The 26,973-nt window shown below is 42.9% G+C and overlaps 4 protein-coding genes across 4 annotated transcripts; 1 reads left to right on the top strand and 3 right to left on the bottom strand.

The window, feature by feature from the left end:
- The first annotated feature begins 5,462 nt into the window (after positions 1–5,462).
- Positions 5,463–8,905, top strand: BCIN_01g10880 (hypothetical protein). The gene is made up of 2 exons (XM_001556373.2): positions 5,463–6,073; positions 6,165–8,905. The coding sequence occupies exons 1-2, from the start codon at positions 5,932–5,934 to the stop codon at positions 8,054–8,056; spliced, it is 2,034 nt and encodes a 677-aa protein (XP_001556423.2). The 5' UTR covers positions 5,463–5,931; the 3' UTR covers positions 8,057–8,905.
- A 2,286-nt stretch (positions 8,906–11,191) lies between these two features.
- On the bottom strand, positions 11,192–14,834 carry BCIN_01g10870 (hypothetical protein). Its single transcript, XM_024690940.1, has 2 exons — positions 11,984–14,834; positions 11,192–11,917 (listed from the first exon to the last, which is right to left on the bottom strand). Exons 1-2 carry the CDS (start codon positions 13,679–13,681, stop codon positions 11,438–11,440), a joined length of 2,178 nt encoding a protein of 725 aa, XP_024546710.1. The 5' UTR covers positions 13,682–14,834; the 3' UTR covers positions 11,192–11,437.
- A 2,230-nt stretch (positions 14,835–17,064) lies between these two features.
- Bcvps25 lies at positions 17,065–18,853 on the bottom strand. Its single transcript, XM_001556375.2, has 2 exons — positions 18,187–18,853; positions 17,065–18,117 (listed from the first exon to the last, which is right to left on the bottom strand). Exons 1-2 carry the CDS (start codon positions 18,644–18,646, stop codon positions 18,005–18,007), a joined length of 573 nt encoding a protein of 190 aa, XP_001556425.1. The 5' UTR covers positions 18,647–18,853; the 3' UTR covers positions 17,065–18,004.
- A 52-nt stretch (positions 18,854–18,905) lies between these two features.
- Positions 18,906–23,432, bottom strand: BCIN_01g10850 (hypothetical protein). Its single transcript, XM_001556376.2, has 8 exons — positions 23,139–23,432; positions 20,380–23,092; positions 20,109–20,312; positions 20,037–20,057; positions 19,843–19,972; positions 19,741–19,789; positions 19,437–19,688; positions 18,906–19,308 (listed from the first exon to the last, which is right to left on the bottom strand). The coding sequence occupies exons 1-8, from the start codon at positions 23,352–23,354 to the stop codon at positions 19,051–19,053; spliced, it is 3,843 nt and encodes a 1,280-aa protein (XP_001556426.1). The 5' UTR covers positions 23,355–23,432; the 3' UTR covers positions 18,906–19,050.
- Between the last annotated feature and the right edge of the window lie 3,541 nt (positions 23,433–26,973).

The raw sequence follows: 26,973 nt of genomic DNA, 5'->3' as shown, positions 1-26,973 counted from the left end.
CTTAGCAAATCAAACGTTAAATTTGGCCTGTGTATGTCGAGATCCTAGCCGAATAAACACAGATGCATCAATGGCCTCTCTACCTAAGTGAGTCTACATTTTCTCCCAACCAATTGCAGATGAAAAGAGCACTCACACCATCCTCACATGACTGTTTCTTCATGCGGGTCTCCAGAACAGTGTGTTCAATCAGATAGGTCACTTCAAGAAGGACCGAAGGTTACATACGGAAGTTTTGGTGTCCAGTACAACATATAATACGCTCCACCGTGGTGAAAGTCGAATAGGTGAGAAAACGAATAGAATCATGAACGATGCATATTGAGGTCGTTACTGGCTAGCCGACCGCAATTAGATGGTCTTCGGGTAGATGCGCAGTATTCGAAGTCGAATCGCACACCAAGGACCAAGAATTTTCGTGATGCAGAGGGAAGTTTTCTTGGGAGAATATGACAATGGGAATGGGATATCAAAGTTATTGATTGTTACCATATACGAAGTACACAAGCGTGCTGTACCTACTAAGTATACATGTACTCTCACAAGTCCGTCCGCTCGTGCGAAAACAAATAAGTTGGGTTATCCAAGTAATATCCGCTTCATTAATTGAAGATCGCGAATTCCGATCACCAGATCCGTTAACTTATGCTCTTTTTGCTTTTGTTCTCCACATCAGTTAATATGGAGATGTGAAGTTGAGCGTGCTCGTGCATATCTAGCATATCCATAAATAATCTCCATATCTTAAAATTTCTCCTAAACGGTAACCTGGAATTGCGGAACGCTTTTAGTACAGTGTTCAAAATGGGTAAAGTTCTTACGAGCTGTCAAGATGGAAGTTTAATTTCCTGGATATTAGCTTTGGAGCACTGTCTCCCCCATTCTTAGCGGAAAATGACGACGACGACAAACTTGTAAGGAATTGTTTTTGTCTCGGAAAAATAATTAGACTTTTCAATAAGGCAGACATGTTGTCAGCCACTATGATGATATTGATGTTACGATATATGAAACTCTTGCACACAGGAGATGGATCATTAAGCTCATCCAAACCTAGTAAAACACGAGGGACGAGAACGTCAGCTTGCATGCCAATATAAGACGATACTGGTCTGAAGGAATCTCCTTTACCCACTCTCACCTTTGGCATTACGGTACTCCAGAAACTTCAGTGAGCCTCAGTAATGTCAGCGTGCCTACCGTTCTCGGACAATACTGGGATCGTGGAGAGGAACTCCTTACCCGCTGTCTTTGGAAGCAATCCTACATTCTAAGAACCTTCAACATCAGCCTCAGTAATGTCAGCGTACCTACCGTTGTTGGAAGATTCTAACAGATACTAATATCGGAAACGGCATCTCTATCCACTTTTGATGCCAGTCCCTCGGTGCCTGTCGAGGCTTCACTTTCAGCCGCAACAATCCTTTGTCTGCTTGAAGCTTCTGATTCTTGAACCATAACTGAATTGAGCGGTTTACGAAAGATGTCAAGAGACGCGGGCAAGTACCCCAGTTGCATCCTCAGCGCACATCACATCATCCTACATGCAGTTTCGTTGAGTGAGGATTCTAGAGCCCGGTGATATATGTCAAAATGTGAAGATGTTGTTGTCCACTGTCCTCGTACGGGTCCAAGCTTCATGTGTTATCAGCAGAAACGAGATTGCGCTCTTGTTGATTTCACCAAGATTGTAGGTGGTGATGTTATTTTAAGATTGACTTGCTTGGGATGATAGGGGGCGAAGACTTTTCGTTGCCTCGCTATCCTCCTCTAACCGAAACCGAGCCTCTTCATCTATTTCAGATTGCTAGGGAATAGGGGAGAAGGTGCAAAAATGGGGAGAAGCTGCGAGTGTAAAGGGATGTGCACATAAACGTTCGGAGGAGAACGTGCGTACCTCGGACGATTTGTAGAAATAAATGAAGACTTATCTTAAAGTTCTTATTTTGATGATTTTCGTATCGCCTCAGCCTTTCTAGGCTTGGTGTTGTTGTTCATATGGGGACGGTGATGATTAGCATATTCTTAGTAAAAAGTTAAGCCACAAGGCTCGAAGATTGTGAATTTGGTGTGGGGGGGTGAAGGAGCCTCGCTGGTCCAAAGAAACTCCGGGGATCGAAAAGGGTACTACAGACGAATGCGAGAGACTATTGAAAATGACGACTAATTAGTGACAATTCCTGCAAGACCAACATGTGTGAAATGTCCAAAAATAACACTACATTGGGAACGGCATATGTTGCTAATTAAGGATGAATGTGACGAGATTCGATCGAGATACAGCAAAAAGACCGTCTGATGATCAAGTGATAGGTTGAGAAATGATACATAATTATTGACAATAAGCGCTTAATTTATACCATTAATAGGATCTTGGTGTGATGGAAAAAGGATTGTATTGGATGTGATGAATAGATGAACTTGAGGAGCTTGGATCATTATGTGACATTTCACAACTACCTGGTAGCTTTCAAGTATCTACTGGGTTTTGTGCCTAGGTGGTCTCCTCCCTGGTCATACTGCCGAAGAAAATCGTATGTATGAGTCTGGCACAGATGCATCATTGATCTTTTGACAGCGAGGGAGCAAAAATACCCCTACCTACCGTTATTGTCATTTCAAGGGTCACCTTTTCAGGTTGCATCCGTGTCCTAATCCTTCCATCTCGCATTTGAATATTTGCATGGCCTTGGCTACCTCCTCCACTCTACCCGCTGTTTCCACACTTTACACACCCCACTCCATCAAGCTTGAGTCAAGAGAGCGTCCCTGATTCCGCACACGACGAGATTCACCGCTGACGATCAATGAAGATTAGGGAAGTGAGGCCACAATCGGGTGACATGAAGCCTGTAGATTTAGGGCACTTGAGGGTCATCCTAATTTCTGATGAGACAAGCAGCCAGTTGGCCGTAATATTAAAGGTATTTACTGTGTGTATGTGCGTGTGTGTTTGTGTGTGTGCAACTTACGGGGAATAGATAGCATGCAGTCAAGAGTTTCTCATGCAGAGAGAGATAATAGTACCTTGCACAAGCAGTATATTGCGGGGTGGGATGTAGCATTGAAAAGACCTGCGTCGTTACCTCGATCATTATCCTAACTATCCTAGTTTATCTACATATCAGTTCGTCGGAATGCTTGAATATCTCTTCACTATGTTTTCGGCCGAATCTGTCCAATTTCTTCCGATTAGCTTCTCATTTGTGTACTTTTTCTTTTTCCTTTGATCTACACAAAATATTTCACCCCTTCATCAATAGCTTCCTCCGTCAATGCCTTCCTTCATCTTCGCTTCCATCAATTGACTGAGAACCCTAAACATTCCGTAAAATACTTGATCATCTCGTGCTGTATTACTTTGAACTAAGCTTGAACCACTAAATCATCTAGTTGCACTGGCCCAGAGTTTAGATAATTTCCTTCAGACTCCCTGATAGCAGAAACTGTCAACCGTTGGCTACGGGTAAAGCCGCTCTTTCCTCGCTAATGCAAGTGGTCACACTTAATTGAATGAAATCTTCGAATCACAGTCGTTAATCCACTCTTCAATTCCCATCCACGAAAATCGCAATCATTATCATTGTTGAAAAACAATTCAGGTATTTTGAATGGCTGCATTCTCATCACCCTGTCGTGATCGATTTCCGCCCAATCTTACTTGACCGCTATTTGTTACAATACGGTTAAGTTATACGATTCTACCATGATACGATATGCTACTTCGGACTCTTTGGAGTTGGTGTCAAAATCTAGTATTGATTGAATTGAGTGTAATTTCAATCCATCACATCTCGTCATCACGAGTATCCATTCACCGCTGAATGAAGAGAATTTCACGAAATCACCATGCCGTTGACCGTTGTAGAAACCCATTCCAGCATATTCAATTGGACCATGCAGAAGTAAGCACGGGATTACGGCAGAAGAGAACTACTCCGTCCATCGTACAGTATGTAAGGTGCACATCGGGATTCGGGAGGTTTGTAAACTATCCCATGAGGTCTCAGTGTTGTATGCGGGCTGGGGTAAAGGAAAGGAATTATGCTGCGGATAAGCAGGCAAAGCAGATATCGATTAGAAAAAGACATCGGTGTTGTGGATCCCTAAGTTGGCGAATGCTACCCTCGAGAGAGAGAAAAGGTACGCTCTACCGTTCAATGGTGCAATAGGAAGGTAATGCACCACTTTTTTGCGGGAAGAGGGGATTCTCCGTCATTGTATGTCGGTATCGTATTGGTATTTGACTCTTTTCAGGCTTTGGTAAATTGTCGAACTGACCCAAAAAGACGAAATACAACGAATCAACAAATGGGACGCTTCAGACAATCTACCTTTCATGTACATGCACATGGATATTTATCGCGAAATGGCGAAATGCAGGTGTCCTGCAGAAATGAAGCATAGACCAATGTCTCTTCCAAAAGTGTTCACCCGTTGCACAGAGAGTAGGTTACCCATGAATCCATGATAATTACATGACATGTATTCGAGTTTATCGAGTAACGATCAAGCGAGTAAGAAAGTGTGGACAAGTCAAGAAAGCCTGACAAAGAAAGAAAAGTCTAAATCCTTTAAATGTCTACCTATCACATTTGACACAGCCGATCATGACTTGTCGATCTATCCACCTAGAACCCTTGAGATCATTTGAGAAGTTTGACAGAAAGCATCCATCCATATTCAGATCAAGAAAAGGATGAAGTCATGGATCCTTAGGGTAGGTGCCAGCTATGTTCGATTGTGCTATTGTACGATATGCGATGTGTTATCGTTCCATCGATCCATCGTGCCAGTTGAGTGGTATTCGTAGTGCAAACACATGCAAGCAAGCAAGTACACCAGGAATGGGAGCAGGAGGGCAAGGGAGAGGAGAGGGGAGTCAAGATAGGTGGGGGGCCGACTTGGAGGAGGTTGCATAAGAGGCGCCTCGCGAAAATAGCACAAAATCGCCTTCTTTTACCGCTGAGTTTCCCCACTGGGCCAGCCACACCTGTTCCTTAACCGACCCATAAAAAGCTTAGTGCAGTAGGGTTTCAATAACAAGGGGGGTGAAAAGAGAAGTACAAGGGGCACGGAGAAGGATGGGATCAAATGCAGTTACGACGACCAGGGTGCTGGTGGATACGGCATTTTGTGGAACTAACCCCAATGCATGGATTATCACCATCTTCACCAATCACGATTTTTGAAGTTATCCATAATGGCATGTTGGATAGCATTTCCTAATGTTCCTTTAGGCTCGTTCGTGAATGCTGCCCCCATGCAATGCGGCCACTTTATTTTACTAGCCTTGTTTTTATATTCCCTAGTCTAATCCTGTGCCTAGTGCACAACGGCACCCACCTTTCATCAACGATTCCTCAATGGGAAGTATCCTATATTCAGACCTAGTTGATATCGTCCTCTCATAGGGCCAAAGGGGCACCAACTGGTAGCCGCACGTGTGCATGTACGTTCGTGGGCGGGAATGTGAGCTAGGTAGATGAATGCAGGAAAAATAGCATCACTCCATTCGATATCCAGAAATAGATTTTCCAATTCTTCCCATGGCTGAAGAGGATTATTGTACATCTTTTCGACATCTTCATATATAGGCCATGAGCATGCAACCATTACCTCACTTTCTTCATTGAGGCTCTCGAACATCGAAACAAAAAGGTCAATTTCCTAGTCCCTCTCTCCCCGCATCGCCGTCGTTAGATTGTTGTCTCTACCTAATTCAACAGCTCCCGCACAACCCACTCATTTACTCAAGGTCAAGCTGGACTTGATTTGAACCGACACTCATTAATTTTATCAGTCCCCCCGGTCTCGCCAATCACCTACGCTACTAACCCCAGTCTCCCATCGCAATATCACGCACTTCGAACCGGACTCACACTCTCGCCGCCCCCACTATTATCTACTGCTGGTACAGTACAAATACAAATGTCAACACAACCCCCCAACGCTCAATCAGCAATCAGATCGACGAACGGCAACATGGCTGTCGCTCAACCCAAACCAAAAGCTCCCAAAGCTGCTCCTGCTACCAAAGGAAAGATGCAAATGCACAGACGATCAAGGACAGGTTCGTTCGGCTTTACTTCATCTCAATTCGATATTCTTTCTTGGATATCTCTCTCGTCGTCCGACTTTATATACTGACCTTAGCTATCAAGGTTGCTACACATGTAGATTAAGAAGAAAGAAGTGTGATGAAGGTGCCGGATCTTGCAGTGCTTGTAAGCATCTGGGTTTACGATGCGAATACAAGAGACCTACGTGGTGGTCAAACAATGAGTCGCGCCGCCAGCAAAAAGAGATTATCAAGACCATCATCAAGCGAAAGAAGCTCACGGAGAAGACAACCGCACCATCGCAAGCTCAAACACACCAAGTTATGTCGTCAAGCATCGATACCCCTCCTGGACTTACACACTCATTGCCTACCTCTGCAACATACTCCGACTCCCTAGACCGCAATCGATCATCATCCATTGATTCTCAATTATCTCTCTTTGACTTCAATGCCCCTCCCATGGTCGATTACACTGCTTACAATGCGCAAATGCACTCATCGCATTCTCAATACGCAATCTATCCCGAATACTCACCCTATGAGATTGATGTAAAGACAGAGCGACAGATGTTTGTTAATGATGTTCCTACTCGCCGCGAATCAACCATCTCTACCTTTAGCACGTTCCATCCACCACCACCACCTGAATCTATGCTACCATCCTTCCCAATTGATCAAGAATGGGATACTGTATACAATGAACGACATGAAGTATTGGCAGAGGAAGCATTGAACATGAATCTCTTCGATTTCTCCCACGGGCCACCATCATCATTCCGCCAAGTTGCCATCGAATTGGACGAGGGTGATCAAAGACTTCTCGACCATTTCGTCTCGGATGTTTTGCCTACCATATTTCCAATTCTCGAAAGTAATCAACATGGTTCCGCACGAACAGATTATATCCTCCCAGCCCTCCAAAGTAACAAATGCTACCTACACTGTTGTCTCAGCATTTCTGCTCAACATTTCAAATCCACCATGAACATCCAAGGAGAACAAATCGACAATGATATCATGCGCCACCGATATGCAACCATCTCCGAACTTTGCGAAGCTCTCAACCGCGACACTGATCACGTATCAATTTTGGAAGCTACATTGGGAATGATCTTCTTCCAATGCTCGGTCGGTCGATTCGACGATTCCCTACCCGATATTCCATGGCATCAACATTTCCAAGCTGCCATTTCTCTCGTTCAGAAACTCGAATTGCCACGTCTCGTTACCGAATCGCATGACCTGATGCCTTTCAACATGACTTTGACGGCTTGGATCGATATCCTCGGTTCGACCATTCAAGGCCGTGCACCCACATTTGCTCACACGTACAGAGAAAAGCATTTGTCGCAAACCAACTCATCTCTCGGCTTGAGAGAACTAATGGGCTGTGAAGATCGCGTTTTGTATCTCATCTCTGAAATCGCATGTTTGGAAGCTCTCAAGAATGATGGCATGGATGACATCCAACTTTGTCAACATGTCCATGCTCTCGGCGATCAAATCGGGCTTACGGAAATCGGTGAAACCGGACCCCGTGTCCCATTCAATGCTCATGGTATTCTCAGTCCCAAGCAATTGAGCAAGAACATGACTGCTGCCTTCCGTCTCGCGGCTCGTATCTATCTCTGCAGTCTCGTTCCTGGCTTCTCCCCAAGCCAAGATAGCTGTGTCGGGCTGGTTAACAAACTTACTCAAGTACTTGAATACATCCCCGCTGGGCCCGGAGGCTATGATCGTAGTCTCGTATGGGTTTATCTCATTGGAGGATCCGTCAGTACTACCCATTCTCCCTTCCGTCACCATTTTGCCGATCGTCTCGCTGCTCTTGGAGATCTCGCCAACCAAGGAAGTTTTGGTCGCGTATCGACTCTTCTCAAGGAAGTCTGGAGTCATGTGGATGGTAGATATAGTCCTGGTGGTGGTGAAGCACATTATGTCTCCTGGAGAGAGGTAATGCAGATGAAGGGTTGGGATTTCTTGTTGATCTAGAAAACCTGACTTGGATATCTTCCACTGGTATGGAAGATGGAAAAACTTCATATTGCAGTGCTACGATATAGTAGTGATACTGTATCGAATCATCACGCCGGGCTTTGAGCCCATCTAGTTATTCACTAGACCCCAGACGAAACGAGAGTTTCATGAGACATGAAAGGATTAATGGACACGTAGTACTATGAGCTACGAGATGAGATGAGATGAGATTGAGAGATGCGCATACGGTTTTAAGGGTTAAGAGTCATTGAGATCAACGAGGAAAAGGACAAGATGATGACGAGGAAGATTTTTCATTCTGAAGTTTTTTTTATTGTTTCGAAAGCATACCATGGATTGCATTATCATTATCATTTGGCATACCCCATTCATTTTTCTCTTTGGCAAGCAACGGCGTTACGGCAGATTAAGAGAGAATCCGAGATATATGTATGTGTTTGGAATCACGAGAGGGAGGGAGGAAATACCAGTCAGTAGGCAGGCAGGCGTTTAGAGGCATTTGTGTATTTCTTGTTTTTGTTTTTTTGTTTTTGTTCAACCTACATACCACCGTTTACTTAACGTTCTATCGTTGAAACATTTATGTATATTATTAACCTAACTTTTGGGGAATGAGAAGAAGAAGGCTATAGAGCTGGAAACTTGAGGGAAGGAGAAGAGATGAGGATTGGAGATGCTTCTGGGATTATTTGTATAGGGTTCATATTATAGTATTTGCATATGGGTTGAGCGCTCACGCTGCTCCCCTGTTAGGGATTGGGTTGGAATTGGAATTGGAATGGATGAATAAGTAAGGAATAGGAATTTTAAAATATCAAAACATTAAAAAGAAATCGGAATTGAAATCGAGGTGTGATGAATACTTGATGTGAGATATTTTTTAATTTGGTGGAGTTGTGTATCTATTGGCATGGTATGGTATGGTAGTATGCCATCTATTATCTACAAATACGAAATGTAAGAATCCATCTTTTTTCATCTTTTCCCTTTGATATATTTCCCCAGTAAGAAATAGCCATGATTTATAAAGCCAGTCAGCCAGCTAGACATATTTCTTTATTTCTAGTTTCCTCATCCCCTTCCTTTAGAAACCGCATAACGTATAACACACAGCACAAAGTCCGCACACAGCAACTAGCTGGTCAACTATTCGCATCTGTACGTATGTATATATAGATAAATATAATATCTAAAGATTTAATCAACTAACTAACTAACAAATACATACATACATACATACCTATCAATCACAAGTATATCTTATCTTATCTATCCATCACACCGATTGAAAAGAAAAGCCGTGGTGGTTAGCTAAATATATATTCCTTCATACCTCTATAGATATATATCTATATCTATAACTCATACAAAGAAATACATATCTACAAATAATCAACCACACACACAAATCAATCCCCCAACTCAATATTCCAACTCAATTTCCTAAACAAATAAACAAACAGACAGAGAAGAGTAAAGTAAGTAATCCCATATCTAATCCCATACGCCTATCAAGAAACAACACAACTCCCAAAGTAAAGTAAAGTAAAGTTATATAGATATATATATAAACCTCCTTATAATTCCCTCACCTCACCTCACCTCACCTCACCTCACCTCACACCCATGAACCCAAAATCTTCACACATCTATAAATCTAGTAATCAATCAATTTTGTTGAACTTATTATTAATATAAGGGATATGTATATATCGCATTACATCTACCTACGCGTATATCTTCTATATCTACATCTACATCTACATCCATATCCATATCCATATCCATATCCATATCCATATCCATATCCATATCCATATCCGATGTACATGGGACACGAAGAAGACGATTGCCGAGACCAGAGACTAGAAGTGGGTTTGAGCGTGTGTTGGTTGTAGAATGTGGAATATGGAATATGGAATATGGAATGGAGGTACAGGATATGTGTGTGTGTATATATATATGCGAGGTTAGATGAGATGAGATGAGTTTATACTCATCAAACCTATTTATTATATTAGCAATATTCCAGATAGATAGATAGATACCTTGATATCTCGAATATTTCTAACATATCTGACATATCTAACATATCTAACATATCTAACATATCTAACATATCTAACATATCTAACATATCTAACATATCTAACATATCTAACATATCTAACATATCTAACATATCTAACATATCTAACATACATACACATACATACACATACATACACATACATACACATACATACACATACATACACACACATACACATACATACACACACATACATAACCTCAAACAACCTCAAACAACCAAAGCAAACGCAAGCTCAAAAGGAATCAAAAGACAACTTTGATGGATTTATATATCTACATAAATAAATAGATAAATAGATAAATAAATACCGTCTTGAAGAATCAATATTTCCATCCTACTCTGTGTAATTGTAATTGTAATTATAACTACAACTTCTCATCTCACTTTTATATCTCCATATCTCCATATCTCCCTCACAAAAAACTTCAATCCATCTACACAAACACAAACACAAACACAAACACAAACACACACAAACACACACACCTCAAGCTCACATACACCTCCCATCTCTCCCATTTACCTACCAAACTACCAACCTACCTCCTCTCCCCTTCCTCTCCCCTCAATCAATCAATCATTCATCCCTCCCTCTCTCCCTCCCTCCCTTTAAACTTCACTTTCAATCCCCCCCCCTCTAACCCCTAACCTCTAACCTCTACTTCCCCTTTCCTTCCTCTTCCATCACATATACCCATCTACATACCCATCGACATACCCATATACATCTATCCTTCTCCTTCTCCTCCTTCTCCTCCTTCCCCCCGCCCCCCTTTTCGTTCCCTTCGATCATCACTTACTATCACATTCACTTATCACTTACTATCACTTCCACCCTATCTACATCACTCCCGAAACCCATAAGAAAAAGATAGATAGAGAGAGAGAGAGAGAGAGAAAGTGTGTGGGTGTATGTACATGGCATGATATGATATCAACATAACATGGTAGTCGAGTCATCATATCGGGTCCGTTCCACTGTATCAAATACATACATCTCTCTTCAAGATAAAGTTGAACTACACCTACATCTTTCTTCATAAATAAATTAAATCATCAACCTCGCCGAAAACAAAACATAGAATCCTTAATAGTTGATTGATTGATCATCGCTTCCACATCTAAACTACTATACACCTACAAGAAATTGTATGTAGGACTACCGGTACTGTACATTCCACTCATTCGTCCATCTTTTCCTTGCAATTCCTTTCCATTCCTAATCAACTCGCTCCAAACTCCTCGTACCCATCAATCCATCGATCCATCTACAAATAATTTCACGACTTCCCTGCTCCCCTAACAGCCGCAATCCAATCCTCTTCTCCCGTTCCCTCGGCACCGATACCCTCTTGAAGAACTACCAAAATTTCCTCATCATTACTAACACTATGAAGTTTACTTTCCAAAGATCCAAAAAGTGCAACCGCCGCTCTAACCAATACTGAATCGCCTTCAAAAACTGTTACGTCCCACAATCTACTCGCATTATCGAGGGATATCGAGCTTGTGAATAGAGATACAAATGTATCACGAAGATAGACATCTGGATTAAAGTTTAATTCTTCCGATGTGAGATGAGAATGAAGACGTGGAAACTTTTGTGATAGGGTGGTGAGGAAGAGGCTATAAACACGAGAGATGGCGCCAGAGTCATTGGTATGGAAGGAGAGAGGAAGAGGTCGATTGAGAATATTTGAGAGGGCTTGAAAAGACGAAGAAGGATCGGGAAGGTTGAGAAGAAGTATGGCTGCGATTGTCTATTGTAGAATTAGTTTCCATTTACAAGAGTAAAGAAAATAGATGAAGAAAAGAATTTTACTTACACTTGTTCCATGTACGTAACCCACATCACTCCTGTACATGGAATAAGCTTTGAGAACATCCATTAATGCCACATGCAAAGGCCCCTCGGGTTGAAAAATTCGCAGTTCAGGATATGTTTCCTTGACATCTCTCTCAATTCGTTCCAGCCAACCCTTCTTCCTCTCTTCTTCTGCACTCAATTGAGAACCACTCTTAATTGTCATTTCTAAAGCCTGAGCTCTTCGAAGAGCAGCAGTATATGACGAATCCGACAATCCCAAAGGATTTCCAATCGCTTTTGACCATACAGCTCCACGACTCCTTGGCGCTATACCTCTCCACCATAGTTCTCTCGTTCTTCGTTGTCTTATCACATCATCCCAATTGGGTAAGACATGTTCTTCCCAAATCCTTAACAAAGAACTTGCTGTGTCGTCTCTGCAAGTTGATTTGCTACGTTTTTCGGATTCTCTCTGACGTTCCACTTTCTCTGCTGATGCCATCATCTTTTGATATTCTTTAAGATGTCGCCTTTCCTCAGCTGGATCCTTCGGCGGAAGCCATGACGGTCTAGTTCTCGAAAGAACGGCTTCCTTCTCCTTTGATATAGGTAGCGGATCAATCATAAGTTCAGTTCTTCGTAATGGAGGTAATTCGGCGAATGATGATTTTACTCTTGTTGGCTTGTTTGAACGATGGTAGTTGTGAGTATCGGAATCCCTTCGTTCTTCATCTTCCGCATGTGCTTCCAAGGCTTCTGTCAAAGCCTTTGCTTCTTCACTCAATTCCGACAAAGCTTCGTTCCAACTCTTTGCCCGTGGTTTATTAGAATTAAAATGATTATTTGAAATTTGTCCCGTAGTTACTCCTCGTGTCATGATCGCTCTTGGTGATCTAAGTTCTCCCTGCTCTGCTGGTTTGGCAGAAGTTCCATTTCCAAGTGGCTTTGTTTTCTCCTTCACAGGTCTCTCGGGACTCGTCGATGCTGATGGTGCAGCACTCGCTCGTTCTTGTGGAGGTCGCGGCGATATCGGCACATTCTCCAAAAGACATTCATCAGGTACATCATCTCCATCATCCTCGTCACACTCCTTTTCTAACTCTTGTATAGTCTTCCGTTCTCGATTCGAAACCCAACTGCCTCTTCTTCCTTTCGCGGAAGCTCCGGATATACTACTCCTTGGACTTGCGCCAATATTTGGACTCAAACTTCGCTGTCGTGTAAGTGTCGTCGGTAATACAGGCGCACTGGGGCTACTCAATCCTCTTCTAGTCTTTGCTGATGAACTGGGTACAGGCACGATTGCCAAGCCATCCGATGCCGCATTTCTTATCTGTGACCTCAATGTTGGGTAACCCTGACGACCTTTGGTAGTTGATGTCAAATCTCTTGGAATTCTAGTATTTCCTTGTGTGGCAGACATGGGAGTTCGTTGTTGTTGTCGTTGTTGCTTTGCTTGACTTCGCAGGTCCGTTGTGAATGTGGAAGAGTATGGATTTGTCGACATTTTGACTGCGAATTCCCCAATGTCCGAGTCGATTCTTGATTCATCGTCCAGTCCAATTTCTTCGAAATGATTGACGTCGGAAAGAATTTCATCGTTATCGGATTGGTAGGAGGAATGAAATGAGGAGGATTTTGAGGATTTGGATCCCGTTAAATCGGGAGGTGAACCAGGCATTGACGTTGGATAACCCGCATCATTTGAATAGATCATCGCATCTTCAAAAGATGGAATTTGAGGATAGTGGTTTTCTCGTAAGGTAGCTATTTTGGCGGTATTGAATTGAAAGTTGGGATGAAGTGGAGGAGGAGGAGAAGGTGGAGGCGGTATGATGATTGACCGTTTCGAAAAGATGAGATGATACCTGCCCCCCCTGATTATGTTATGTTGTGTATTTATGGATTATCGGATTGAGGCTTGTTTCGAAGGAAGTAAGGAAGGAATGGAAATTGGGTTTAAATTCGAATCTGATGATTTATCGACGTCGAATTGAATTGAATTGGCTTGGATTGAAGAAGAACAGGAACTTTTGGAGAGCTGGATTGAATGAATGAATGAATGAGAGTAGTAATAGCTAGGAAATCAATAAATAATGCTTCTTTCGAGAATTAACGATTGTGATGAATGGAATTCGTCGTAATGGTGGTGGCGATGGCGATGGCGATGGCGGGAATGAAGATGAAGATGAAAATGATATTATCGTTGATGTAGATACAGATGTACCGGTATTGTGTTGTGTTGTATTGTAATGAGTGTTGTTGCTGTAGAAGCTGTCGGTCGAGTGTATTCTCAAATGAAAATGAAGATGAAAACGAAAATAAAAACGAAAATGATATTTTTGTTTTTTGCTCTTCTCGTGTGAGGGGGGAAGAGATGCGGTTTATGGGGTCGTACTCCGTAATGAATTCGTTTCTGGATAAGGAAGGAAGGAAAGAACGAGGGCAAAGCAAGCAACGCTGGTGGGTTGTCGAATGGAAGGTGTTGGATTGAGAGATGGGGCGGGGAGGGAGGGGGAGGGAGATGCTTTGAAGCCAACTTGGAGATACAATCAATCAGTTGGAGAAGTGGTGATGAAGTCGGAAGTGAAGAGAAGAGAAAAAAGCAAATAACTGCAAAAAAGATTCAGTGTCAAGAATCCACACACAGCAGCTGCGATGATGATGATGATGATGCTGATGGCAACGATAATATAATATAATATAATATAATAACAAGAATAATAGCAAGAAGAATATTTACAACCGCAACAACCAAAAAAGAAGCCCTCGAGTATTATGATTTCCCACTTTCGTAATGGACAAGGATAAGAGAATTCGAGAAGTCGGTCGCGACCTCTTCTCCGTAAGGATTAAGTTGATCTTTTAACTTTTTAATGTGGTCGTAATGATATTCGGTGGATCATTTCCAATGCTTCATTTAGCAACCGGTGGGTCGTGGATTCATCTCATCGATTCATAGACTCGTGGAAGAAAAGATTCGAACAAACGGAGAGTCCTCCCCTGATTCTGATGTGAGGTGTGTGTATGTGAGATGTGTGTATGTGAGATGTGTATATACAAGATATGTGTATGTATAACTTTATATATATATAAGTATAAGAGTAGCACATATATATCTGGATAGAGGAAGATATTCAATGGTACAAAGATAGATCGATAGACAGACACACAGACGGACAGACAGACAGACAGACAAATAGGCTCAAGGAGTCAAGGTAGTCAAGGTAGTCAGTCAAGAAAGTCAAGGAAGTGAAGGAAGTCAAATATAAAAGGTTCTCATTCCATGCATCGAATGGATCCCTCTGCTCTTCTCTCCCCCTCTTGAAACATCTCTTATCTCCATCTCCAGCCATTGCCTCTCCATGTACACTCTCTCCGTCGATGATCATCCCCATCTAACCATCAAAGCACACTATCCAAACCCAAAAGCAAGAGATGCCACCCACCCAAGTGACTCCCTCTCCCGCAAGTAAACCAGTCTATTGCTCCCGTTGCTCCCGATCTCTCAAGAATTAAGTTTAGAGGTCGAGAAGTTTGGAACCCGTTCCATCACTGAGTGAGCAACTAGCCGGTAGTTTCGTAGCTAGTAGCTCACGGAGAGATAAGAGATCAAACACATCTAAGAGCGGTGAATGCCAAATTGGACGAGGAGGGAATCGAAAAAAGATACATGTATCTTGCATCGAAGGGTATGTATGCAATGCATTATGACAACTCGGATCTTTAATTAGTGATGACGGACGGCTCAACTTGTTTTGCATGGGATGCGATTCAACTTTCGTTCCAAGGCAGGGAGACTTTGCCATTGTACAACTAATCAACTAATGGGCAACTAACCAACTCACTAGCCAAGTACCTGGGAACCAACGAATGCTAATGAACTCACCAGACAAAAAAGACCTACGACCTGCGACCTACGACCTACCTACTAGAGTATCTACTAGCAACATGCATTCCCCAATGGAAGCTTTCCACGGCAGTTTTCACAATTCACTCGCCCACGCCCACAAACACCATAAGCCAATAGACCGAAGAGAAAGGGGAGACGGAAGGGAAGGTACGGTAGCCAGGCACCATACAAACCAGAGAGGATATAAAATGAATCGAATCAAGACGCACAACCGTTACCGAGAACAATATATAATATATTAAAAAAGGCACGCCTCGGAAATAAATCCAGGTACCGTACACGTGTGATTCGTCAGTCAGATCCCATCCATGGATAGGAGAGGAGAGAGTAGCTTTCAAATCAAGTTCAAATCAAATCATATCAAATCAAATTCAAATTCAAAATTTAAATTCAGCACGCCGTTTTGGCTGTTGGGAGAAAGTACATACATACATAGTATTTCGTTTAAGATATGAGAGAATGAGCGAGTGCGTGAGTGCGTGAGTGAAGATTCCAAGACTCCCTGCCTTCTACCGAGTAGAATACAATCCATCTATCTAACTAATAACTATCCAGCTACCCCTCCCTCCCATCAGCAAGAGCAAGAACAAAATCACAATCACAATCACAATCACACAATCACACAATCACACATCCAGATTGCAATTTCATCATATCTAAGTCGGTCGGTCTTCTCTAACACCGATACCGATACCTACACCCACCTACACATGAAGAACCTACAAACCCATCCATCCATCTACGTAATCATACAAGCCACCCTCTCACTACCAGCACCAGCACCAGCACTATCCATCCATCCATCCATCCACACCGTTCCTTACCAATCATCCACACCCCCCCTCTCCACATACATCAACGGCACACGCACACGCACACACACACACAAACGGGTGACATGCCTACCTATTCATCTAATAAACATCCACACCCAGCCCAGCTAGGAAAACTTACCATTCCGAGCATGCCATATTAAAAACGTGTACAGTGTATTAGATCCTCATCTAATCCTGCCAGGAAGCAGCTTGCAACACAGCACCCTCCCATTCATTTATGCCATGCCATTCGTCTATCCGTCTATCCACGCATGGATTAATCCTTGTGTTCCTAGACTTCTACTTATATAAATACACACACATATATACAAAGATACAAAGATATATAAACCATGATAGGCCAAGTAGACATGGTATGTAAATTGGACAACTTCATTTTTTCGGAGGATTCTTCATGCTAGGCATTTCCTGGCTGACTGAGTATTTCCTCCATACCTCCTTATCTACTCACGTTGGTGTTCTATAAATGTATACCTACCAAAAACGAACAACACAATACAATACAATACAATATTTCCATCCCAACCCACCCACTATTTACTCCAATTTCCATCTTAAAATGCTCCAGTAAGTACCATCAGAAAATCTCGCAGATCAAACATAAATCTATTGCTAAGAAAAAGGGATGGTCGATGAGACTCGATGCTACTAAGCTCAATCCGCTCTAGCATTCCACCCAGGCCAGCTGAAGGACGAATATTATTCTCCATCTAATTTCGGTACCGTCCCCCGGAGACAGCGGGAAAAGACGATACACGGTAACACGGTACAAGATTTTTTTTTCTCTCGCTCATTCGTTAGGTCTAGGCCTCAAAAACTACCACTAGCTATTGCGTCCAAATTTCCTTTCGAGTTTCTGGCTACATGTAGCTTGGTTCGGATTGTGATCTTTGGGTCGGCCTTGCTCCCGAAAGAGTCGTTTTGACTCTGGTCACTTTCTTGTGAGACTACGCACTGTTAAGTGTGTGTACAATGTTTAAAGTGGTGACCTCCTGTATGTTTCCCGATCAAAAGGGTTTTCTGGAAGACAGGCATGGAAAGGATCTTGGGCTGGGTTTGCTGAAGTATTGACTAATAATACTAGTGCGGGCAAAATTCGGTGGAGGCCTATTGAGGATTCAAAAGGGGAACGAAGCTTCAGTAAAACGGTTCCTCCTTATGCGAATGCCAATGCGGAATGCTCCCATTCAAAGGATGTATCAACCCTCGACGCTTATTTCAATCGTCCCGCAACGCATGGTGTAAGACTTGGGATCTTCATTCCGTATGTATTCTCGAGAGTTCGCATGGCTCAAAAGAATTTTACACCCTGTTGATCCTCCTGTCCGAAAACCTGAGCCTTTCCCCTCTTCACCAGTATCGCCAGTGCTTTTTGTAATATCTCCGTATCTAAACCGTGGAATTCTGTTACCAAATCATTTATTAGCATATTCCTCTTCAACCCCAAGAAAAGACAAAAAAGAAATAGCATACCAGCACCCCTCCCTCCCTCCCCCTCAACCAACTCATAGAGTGTCAGCACACTCCCTCTCTGTCCCGTCTCATCAACCCAATCCTCAATAACTCTCGCCCATTCATCTACCTTCCTCCACCAGACCCAACATATATCTCCACCTACTTTCCCATTCCCCCCTCCGCCAATCCACTCTACTCTCCCCTCCTTTCTCATAAACTCCAATACCTCTCTGAGCCCCTCTTCATCCAATCTCCTATTAATCCTCTCATTTTTGAACAACTCAGAAGACAACAACGTAGAAACTGTCAGACGAAATAATCGATGAAACGCAAAATAGGAAAGGATTAAATCGCTCCATTTGCGAAGTTGCGCATGAACAGTCGAAGAGGTAGGTTGAAGGGTGAAAAACGGGGGAAAGGAATGTTCGCGGGGAAATTTGAAGATTTTGACAGAAGTTTGAGTTTGAGAGGTACTCATTTTGAGTTGGGAATTGAGTTACGATGTGATGTGATGTGATGTGATGTGATGGCAGTTGCGATGGATAGAGAGTCAGAGGTGGGATCTTTGGTGGAGGGGAGTTCTGTCAGCCTTGTGTGGTCCATGCGTATCAAGGCTTAGTCTTAGTTCCCGCGTTGAAGTCATCATTGGTATCTCATTTTTAGATTGAAATATCGAATACAAAACATCAAAAAAAGAAAAGAAAAGAAGAATAATAGTTTGCAAATGCCGAAGAAAATAACTAACTCAATCAATCAAAGGGACGATTTTCCAAAAATGGACAATCAAACATACATCACCAATAGCAAGCTACAATCTTTAACAGACTTTCTCTATCCTCTTTTACTCTTTCTTCCCTTTCGAATTCATCCTGCATACTTTACCTACACACTGGGAAATCCTAATAATTTGGCCTGATTAAATGTAAAAGCGGTAGCCAGAGGATATGCATTTAGGAACGCGTCAACGCCCTTTCCAATGGAATTTTCAGTGGTCGATACAGTTCCATCTGAAAGCGTAACATTATTGTTTCTGGCGGCGGGTCCAAGATCATTATCAAGGTAGCTCGAGACTTGGGAGAGAATGGTCGAGGAGCGGGAGGTTAGGAGGTTGGTGAGGTAGGTGCGGTAGCTTGATGCCCACTGAGAAAGAGGAGTGTTAGCTTTTGTTTTGAAGTGAAAGGAGAAATCATGAGATATTGTTGGTAGGTAGTCGATCAAGGATAATACATGTGACAATGGTGCACAGAGAGATAGTAGGTAGTACTTACGTCTGCTTTATTTCCAGTGATGGTGGTACTATTGGTAGCTCTAGTGACGGCACCAGCACCAATAACCGCATCGATATCAAGTAGTGCCTTGTAAATACGAAGATTGGTGCTTTGGAAAAGATTGGCGATGGCATCGTCGTTGGTTATGGCCATTGCCACGGCTACTTCGGAAATGTATGCTAACTTCTCATCGTTACTGGTATAACTTTGTTGCAATTCACCTGTAAAAGCTTGTGCTTTGACGGTGCTTATCTTTTCGTTTGTTAGTTGTATATCTCATGGATTTTGGGGCTGAAAAAAATACCTTTTGATCTATTCCAGCATAGTCGGGATTGGTATCACTGGGAAGTGCACTATATCTATGTTAGGAGCCGTGGAAATTTGAGGAGGTAATCTGTTGACTTACTTCCAAATAGTCTGTAACCTAGATTTTCCTGCATTTTCAATGTCTGGCTGATCAAAGATAGCCTTGAAAGCTGCACAGTTGTTGCTGTTAATCCTACTTGCGAAGAAGTCTTGCAGAATTCTTGAATCATCTATAGACAATGACATTAGCCTAATGCTCCCATACCACTTCTAACACAAAAACTGGATACTTACAAACACTATCTACGTCAACGGCTAGAGATTCGTTAGTCAAGATCTACAGCATACTTCATGAGTGAAACTTACTCGGAGCATTCGCTTTCCAACTAATTCCAGATCCAGCCTTTGCATACCCAACCGCATTTGAATTTATCAATTGAGAAGCAAGCGCTCCATCGGTAACCTTTGTAAAGCCAAGTGTAGGGCAGGTCGTTGTGTTCACAGGCGTATCTTGTAAAATATACCAGTATTCTGTTCGAATGCCTGCTTTGCTGACCAAAGTGGATGCATCTTCATATAGTGGATTAGCTAAATTGCGGTCTTTGAATTATTCGTGGTTTCCGCGAGGTATACATACCAGGAATAGAAGGAACATCCACCGACCCAAAAACACACGAATTGGCCGCATCAAACGAAGTAAATGATCCTGTGGCTCGTTTCGATATCTTGGGGTATAGATTAGTAGTGGATATGCGACCGGCAATCGATGGTGGCAGTTTGCGAGATTGCAAAGTAGTATCGTTGGAGAGAGAGGGTGAGATATCCCCAGAACCGGAGTATTGATAACATGTAGAGCAATTTCCTCCTGTGGTGGCTGTACAAGCTGGGGATGAAGAGATTGATGTGGATGAGGGAGCTGACGTTGATGAAGCAATGTCAGTTTCGGTTGGACTGCTTTCTGTAGTGTCTGGTTGGGATGTTTCAATCGGGTTGGGTGATTCAGCTGGTTCGGGGGTTTCGACTGGATCGGGTGATTCGGCTGGCTGGGATGGCTCAGTTGTTTCCGATGGAGATGGAGATGGAGATGGAGTAATCTCAGGCTCTACGGAAGAGGTGAGAGATCCTGTAGAAATAGCGTGCGAAGTCACTCCGGATTCTGAAATCGATGGAATAATTTCAGAAGTGGATGGGTTGGAAGGAGCAGGAGTGATTTCGGGTTGAATTGAAGATGTAAGGGAACCGGTTGAAATACTTTGAGGAACTGCTTCGGATATAAGAGATGAAGGAGTGGCGGCTGAAGATAATGGCTTGGAGGGGGAGGGTGTGATTTCGGGTTCGGCGGAAGATGTGAGGGCTTCCGCGGAAGTACTTTTGGTTATTGGCTCGGAGACAATAGTTGAAGAGATGGTTCCGGGAACCGAAGATTCCGAGGAAGGTGGTGTGATTTCGGGCTGGATGGAAGATGTGAGAGAACCGGTAGAAATTACTTGGGATGTGGGGGTAGAGGGAGAAGGAGAAGGAGTAATTTCGGATTGTCCGGGAGATACATGAGATTCGGTCGAGATTGCTTGCGAAGCCAATTCGGATGCTGAAGTAGATGGGACGGTTCCAGAGGTCAAAATAGATGAAGGAGAGGGAGGAGGTGTGATTTCGGGCTTTGAAGAAGACGCTAGCGATTCACTCGAAACTTTAGAGGTGATTATCGATGCGGGAATTGTATTGCTCTCAATAATATTACTAGAATGCGCAGCGGAATTGGTTGATTCGTCAAGAGCTGAGGAGATGATGGCTGAAGAACTGAGGGTTATGGGTCCGGGTGTTATTTCGGGGATTGAACTGGAAGAGAGGGAGGAAATAGAAGATGTTTTGATTGCAGATGATGACTGGACCTGCGCAGTACTAGGGAGTTCTGATATTGCTGCCGGGGTGGATGGGCTAGCGGGCTTTGTTTCGCTGGATTCTGGAGATATGCTTGACTTGGTTGCTGAGAGGGATTCTGGGGATGAGGCGGGAGTCGGTTCGAGGGCATTGGGGGTGAAGGTGAAGGTGGGGCTTTTTGTTCCGCTTGAGAGGGAACTGGTCAGACGGGAGGTAGATGAGAGACCAGATGTGTGGATACCGCTGCTGCTAGATAAAGAATTGATTTGCGATACACTTTTCTGCGAGGAGGTTTCTAGTGAGATGGGTTTTGTGGTGGATTGTGAGAGAGTATTGGTTGGCTCGGGGACGTGGGAGGATGGCTCAAGGCTTGGAGTGGAAGCGCCGGGTGTGATGGTGGGGTTGTTGATGGAAGTCACTTTGGTTAAGGAAAGGGATGAGAGACTGGATAGAGATGTTGGAGTGGAAGAGTGAGATTGAGAGTTCGAGTTAGTGCTACTACTGCTGCTAGTGCTAGTACCACTTTCCTTTGTTGAAGTTTGACTTGAGGAGAGACTACTCGAAGAAGAAGTCTTGGAGGAGATGACGCTGGAAATTGTGGACTTTGACATTGTCTGGGGGGGTTCTGAAGAGGGGCTCGTGTTCGCAGTCGGTGGTTGGGATGTTATCGAAGTGGTTATTAGAGGTCTCGAACTCGTAGATACGGAAGTTGTTTTGGGACTTTCGGAAGATAGACTGGTTAGACTGGTCGAGGAAGAGCTCTTTGTTGAAAGGCTACTGAAAGTGGTAGACTTCGAAGGAGTGGCTACCGAAGTTGTTTTGGGAGTTGCAGAGGATGGGCTCGTGTTAGCAGTTGGTGATTGAGATTGCGTTGGGGTGGTCACTAGAGGTTTTGAACTCGTGGCTACGGATGTTGTTTTGGGAGTTTCGGAAGCTATACTTGTTTTAATGGTGGATGTGGACGATTTTGATGTAGTTGGGGTAAGTGGAGTAGTTTTGGAACTAGTGGAAGTTGATGTCGTTTTTGGAGTTTCTGAAGATACACTACTTGTCTTGATAGTCGATGATTTCGATGTAGTGGGGGTAGTTTGTGTAGTCTTCGGACTCGTAGACACGGGAGTCGGAGTTGGCTTTGGAGTAGTTGCGGTAGTTTTTGGACTAGTGGTTGCTTGTGCCACAGTCTTTTTTGGGCTTGTTGTGACAGTTGCTTTAGTAGTCTGCTTTAAAGTAGTCTTCTTAGGCTTTGGTTTTGCAGCGTCCTCCACTGCTCGGTTCTCTAGATTTACAGAGATCGTGGGTGCTTGAGGATATAAGTCGTTGCTGATTGTGTATATTTCTCCATTGTCGAATGTTGAGCTTCCTCCATAGGTTCCTGGGTTAGAAGGCTCAATGCATTGGGACATGATATCCTGGAGTGCTTCCGTGCAATGCTCCAAGGATGGGTTGGAGCTATCACTGCGCTCAAAAGAGATCTACCTCTATTAGTATGTCGAGTTGGATGGTTTCCAGCTGTCTTACCTTTAAGCCTGAGAAGCTAACACTTCCTGAAGCCTTTCCTGATACATCAGCCGAGCAAAATTGGGAGACTTTATCTTCGGAATCGAAGAACTTGGCCAATTCCTCTCCGGAAGGATCCCCAGAAGCTCTAGTCTGGTCATTGCAGACTGCAGCAAAAGAAGTGGATATAGAAGAAAGAATGAAAGCGGTTCTGAGAACCAAATTGATAGGAGACATGGTAATGACTGAATATGATACTGGCACCAGAAAAGAATGACTGGAAACCCCAATGAAAGAAGTTTCAAAAAGAAAAACTCAAGGAAAGAATGAGGATGATTTACGAAATGCCATGGCAGGTATTTCACATATCCTTATATACGATACTAACGAGTGTGAGTTTTTGAATATCCCTTAGATCTCTGGTATAATTTTCTATATTCCATTGCCGAAATGATAATGCAATATCGCGCGGGATGGATGGGAAAATAGGACGCGTTGAGAATCCTACGACACGACGTGAGTATTACGCTTTTGAGGCACAGCTTGTAGATGTTGTAAACGGATACTTGTACAATGTTCTATCATAGTAATGTAATGAGATGCAGGCGATTTCTAACTATGTACAAGGAAAATTGAAGGAATAATCTTCCAAAATTATCGTTGCGTACTTGGATATGCTGTATTGTATCGAAGCGCTTGCTTACTTGCTTGTTTGCTTGCTCATGGAGCTTCAATTCTATAAATCAAACTCACTTACTTATCGAGAACCATAGTATGTATGTATGCATATATGATCATCCAGTCCAGTTCAATCCATGCTGCAACATCCATCCTGTGTCTACCAATAAGGCTGAACCAAACCACGACATGATAATTTCCTCCACTAATGTTACATATATGACTCGAAGGAATGTACGATGCAAGCAATCCTGTTACCGAATGTACGGGCCCGTTTTTGTTCTATATGGAGAATTTTTTGGGATTGAATGGGGATTTTGCTGTAATTTTCTCGGGAGGTTTGGCTGGGGATTTGGAGGGGAGTTGGGTGATGATTTATAGCTGCTGATTTGTGAATGTGATTGGGGTTTTGGGATATTTGAATGGTTGAAATGTTGACATTCAAAAGGTCGAATACAGATAGAGAATTCAAACGCCCACAACAATAAACAAGTCATCTATCATCTACCAAGAATGGAGAATCAAAAACTTCCCTCTACCAACTACACCCAAACCCCGAACGGAATCACCCACCAACCCACCTCTCCGTATTCATTCTCGGTACACCACATGCAGTTTCAAAAAGTTGGTTTCCACGGATGCACATACCCGTCTGAGAGATATATCGTGATCAAAATAGGTCGAGAGAGGGGGCTCTGAGATGAATAATGTAAGCTCGCTTGAGATGGGCTGTGGAGCTCGTATGTGAAGGGCCAATTGGGATGGTTTGGATGATGATTTGATTTCTGACTTTGGGAAATTAAGTGTTTGGTAGTTGATGTGGATGGATTAACAATGACCAACAGTTCGATTTGATTTGGGTGTGACTATAAACAGAATTGAACTTTTTGGGTTGGTTTTTGGGGGCGATTCTTGATGTGCTATTTTCTCTGTGGTGTGGTGGGGTTTGGTGTGGAATTCTGTGGGGTCTGGTTCTTCTTTACGGATCTTCTCGATGATTTATATTGAATGGTTTGAGGGGAACAAGAAATTGTCTGGCTAAGAGATTCATTCCACTTGGAAGAGCAATTTCGTAAAGCTGGATCTGTATGATTGATTCTTTTCATTCGGTACCACTTGGGGTTTGTCGAATTATTGCAGAAATTGGTGATGGGGGTTCCTGGCCCCCCTCCTCCAGAGTCCCACGATAGAGTGTCTTGCTAATATTAGATTAAGAAACCACAGCAACACATGCCACGTCCGGTGTTATTTCGAATCGTTATTCAGCTAAGAAGGAATAGATATCCTTGAAACAAAACGGTTTCTATGGAATGCAGCAATGCACCAATGCAAGAATGCAAAGTTCACACTTTCAATCCTGTGCGCGGCAAAGATCACCCTCCTCGTTCATGGGAACTTTCTTTCTCTGCTTCCTTTTGCCGTTGGCTGCGTGTTGTGCATGCCAGTATTCGGATCGGAACACTGCGATTCTTCAAAGAATATACGACCCTCGATCTACCTTGGCCAGAGTTTTACCTTCATGTCGATGATCTTAGATACTATCAAGAAATCAACAAACGTGATTTAAGGTTAAACTTTCGCAAGTAAAAGAGCCGTCTCATAGCATACGACATGCAGCTGCCTTTTAGCCGCTCCATTGTGTGAGAATTGGAGGGCATATTCCAAGAGAGTATGGCGAAATGGTTGGCCAGCAAAGCAATCGGCTCTTGGCTTCCCAAATGCCTTTCCCATTCATTCAACAGAAAAGTTTCGGAATGTCTTTCATTGTGGCTTCGATATAAACGTCAGAGTTGGTAGTCGTTCTTCATAGCATGATTTCATCCTTGTCCTACAAAACTTCATTCTCACCGAATCTACAAATATTTGCCTCCAGAACTTTTGATAACCTACCTACCCACTTTTTCACACCTGATACAATCAGATATCTGGTGTGTGTGTATGTATGTCGTTTCAAGATCTTACAAACGAACGCAAAATGTAGAAATGGTTACGAATCGACATAACATTTTGATTGGGTGCCCGGGAATGTATTGTGGAGAACGGTTTGACATGGGGCTCAATCAGTCTTTCGAAGTTTGAGGTTGGATACTTTTGTTCACCTGAGCTAATTTTAGAAATATCAAAGCCATCAAAATTTACTTAGGAACGAACTTTCAGAAGAGAATGTTGCAGAAGATCAAAAATGGATAAGCGATTTCTTCAATGTGTAACTACCTACCTGGGGCATTTATCGACACTTCTGTATCATTGTTTGCTGCAACCCTCTGAGAGGCTTGGGTGACATCTATGTCACTTTTCCATAGCTTATTCTAGTACATTTGGGTTATAATGGCCAATATATTTGGACCAATGTTCTTGTTTCACGTTTCTTCAACATGGTGGTCGGAACACATCCACCTCCTCGAATAGCTACTGGTATCAAGAAAGGTTATCCATACTGGTCATCTATACTCTGGTATGCTTGGAGCCATAACCATGGGACCGATAGATAATCTTCAACCCGATCTATAACATCATCGTCTCTACTTTGTAAGGTTGATGTTGTACCGAACTACTAAATACCAGCATTAGTCTTGTTGAACTGTAACCTTACAACACTAGCAGAGCCAACCTGGATTCCGAGATGTTCAGATGTGTGAATTACCACGATCTTCGCCCTTCGGTCTTTCGGAAAACAATAGGTCAATACGAAATCCTAATTTGTTCCCTGTAGCGATCGATAAGGCGTTCGTTTATCGACGCTCGACTATCGTTACACGTCCAAACTAACTTTTGATGGCTTTTCTTCTTCACTTCTTACTAAACATACACTAGGTGCGACTAGTTTGGACCACGTAGACACTCGGTGATATGGACTTCAAGGTTACGAAACACCACACCAAATACCAGACAACGAACCAAGCAGAATCATCAAAGGTATTCCCATTTCGTTTTGGGTTAGAGATTCTCAGTCAACCATTTCATCCGCTGCATATACTTTGCTTTTTGACAGAAAATGGGCTAGAGAAGGTCTAAAAGAGAAAACACATACTTAAGTCTCGTATCTAGATATACCGTCGTTATCCAGCCCATACATCTTCTCTATCACACTTGAGCTAAAGTTGGTATTATTGGGTGTCTCACGATGCCTATCCAAAGACTGGTATAGTTGCCATCGTACCTAACTAAATATATAGAT

This window comes from Botrytis cinerea, chromosome 1, assembly GCF_000143535.2.
Source record: "Botrytis cinerea B05.10 chromosome 1, complete sequence".
Classification (NCBI taxonomy): Eukaryota; Fungi; Ascomycota; class Leotiomycetes; order Helotiales; family Sclerotiniaceae; genus Botrytis; species Botrytis cinerea.
Note: the sequence above shows the minus strand (reverse complement) of the source record. Positions and strands in the feature narration are given on the sequence as shown.

What these genes read in the sequence shown, in the direction of transcription:
- BCIN_01g10880 (XM_001556373.2), top strand. Translation starts at nt 5,932, where the DNA reads ATGTCAACACAACCCCCCAACGCTCAATCAGCAATCAGATCGACGAAC. An exon ending in GCACAGACGATCAAGGACAG is followed by an intron (nt 6,074 to 6,164) that starts GTTCGTTCGGCT and finishes TTAGCTATCAAG; the next exon opens with GTTGCTACACATGTAGATTA.
- BCIN_01g10870 (XM_024690940.1), bottom strand. Translation starts at nt 13,681, where the DNA reads ATGATCTATTCAAATGATGCGGGTTATCCAACGTCAATGCCTGGTTCA. An exon ending in GTTACGTACATGGAACAAGT is followed by an intron (nt 11,918 to 11,983) that starts GTAAGTAAAATT and finishes ATTCTACAATAG; the next exon opens with ACAATCGCAGCCATACTTCT.
- Bcvps25 (XM_001556375.2), bottom strand. Translation starts at nt 18,646, where the DNA reads ATGAGTACCTCTCAAACTCAAACTTCTGTCAAAATCTTCAAATTTCCC. An exon ending in GGAGGGAGGGAGGGGTGCTG is followed by an intron (nt 18,118 to 18,186) that starts GTATGCTATTTC and finishes ATTTGGTAACAG; the next exon opens with AATTCCACGGTTTAGATACG.
- BCIN_01g10850 (XM_001556376.2), bottom strand. Translation starts at nt 23,354, where the DNA reads ATGTCTCCTATCAATTTGGTTCTCAGAACCGCTTTCATTCTTTCTTCT. An exon ending in TTAGCTTCTCAGGCTTAAAG is followed by an intron (nt 23,093 to 23,138) that starts GTAAGACAGCTG and finishes TAATAGAGGTAG; the next exon opens with ATCTCTTTTGAGCGCAGTGA. An exon ending in AGGTTACAGACTATTTGGAA is followed by an intron (nt 19,790 to 19,842) that starts GTAAGTCAACAG and finishes ACATAGATATAG; the next exon opens with TGCACTTCCCAGTGATACCA.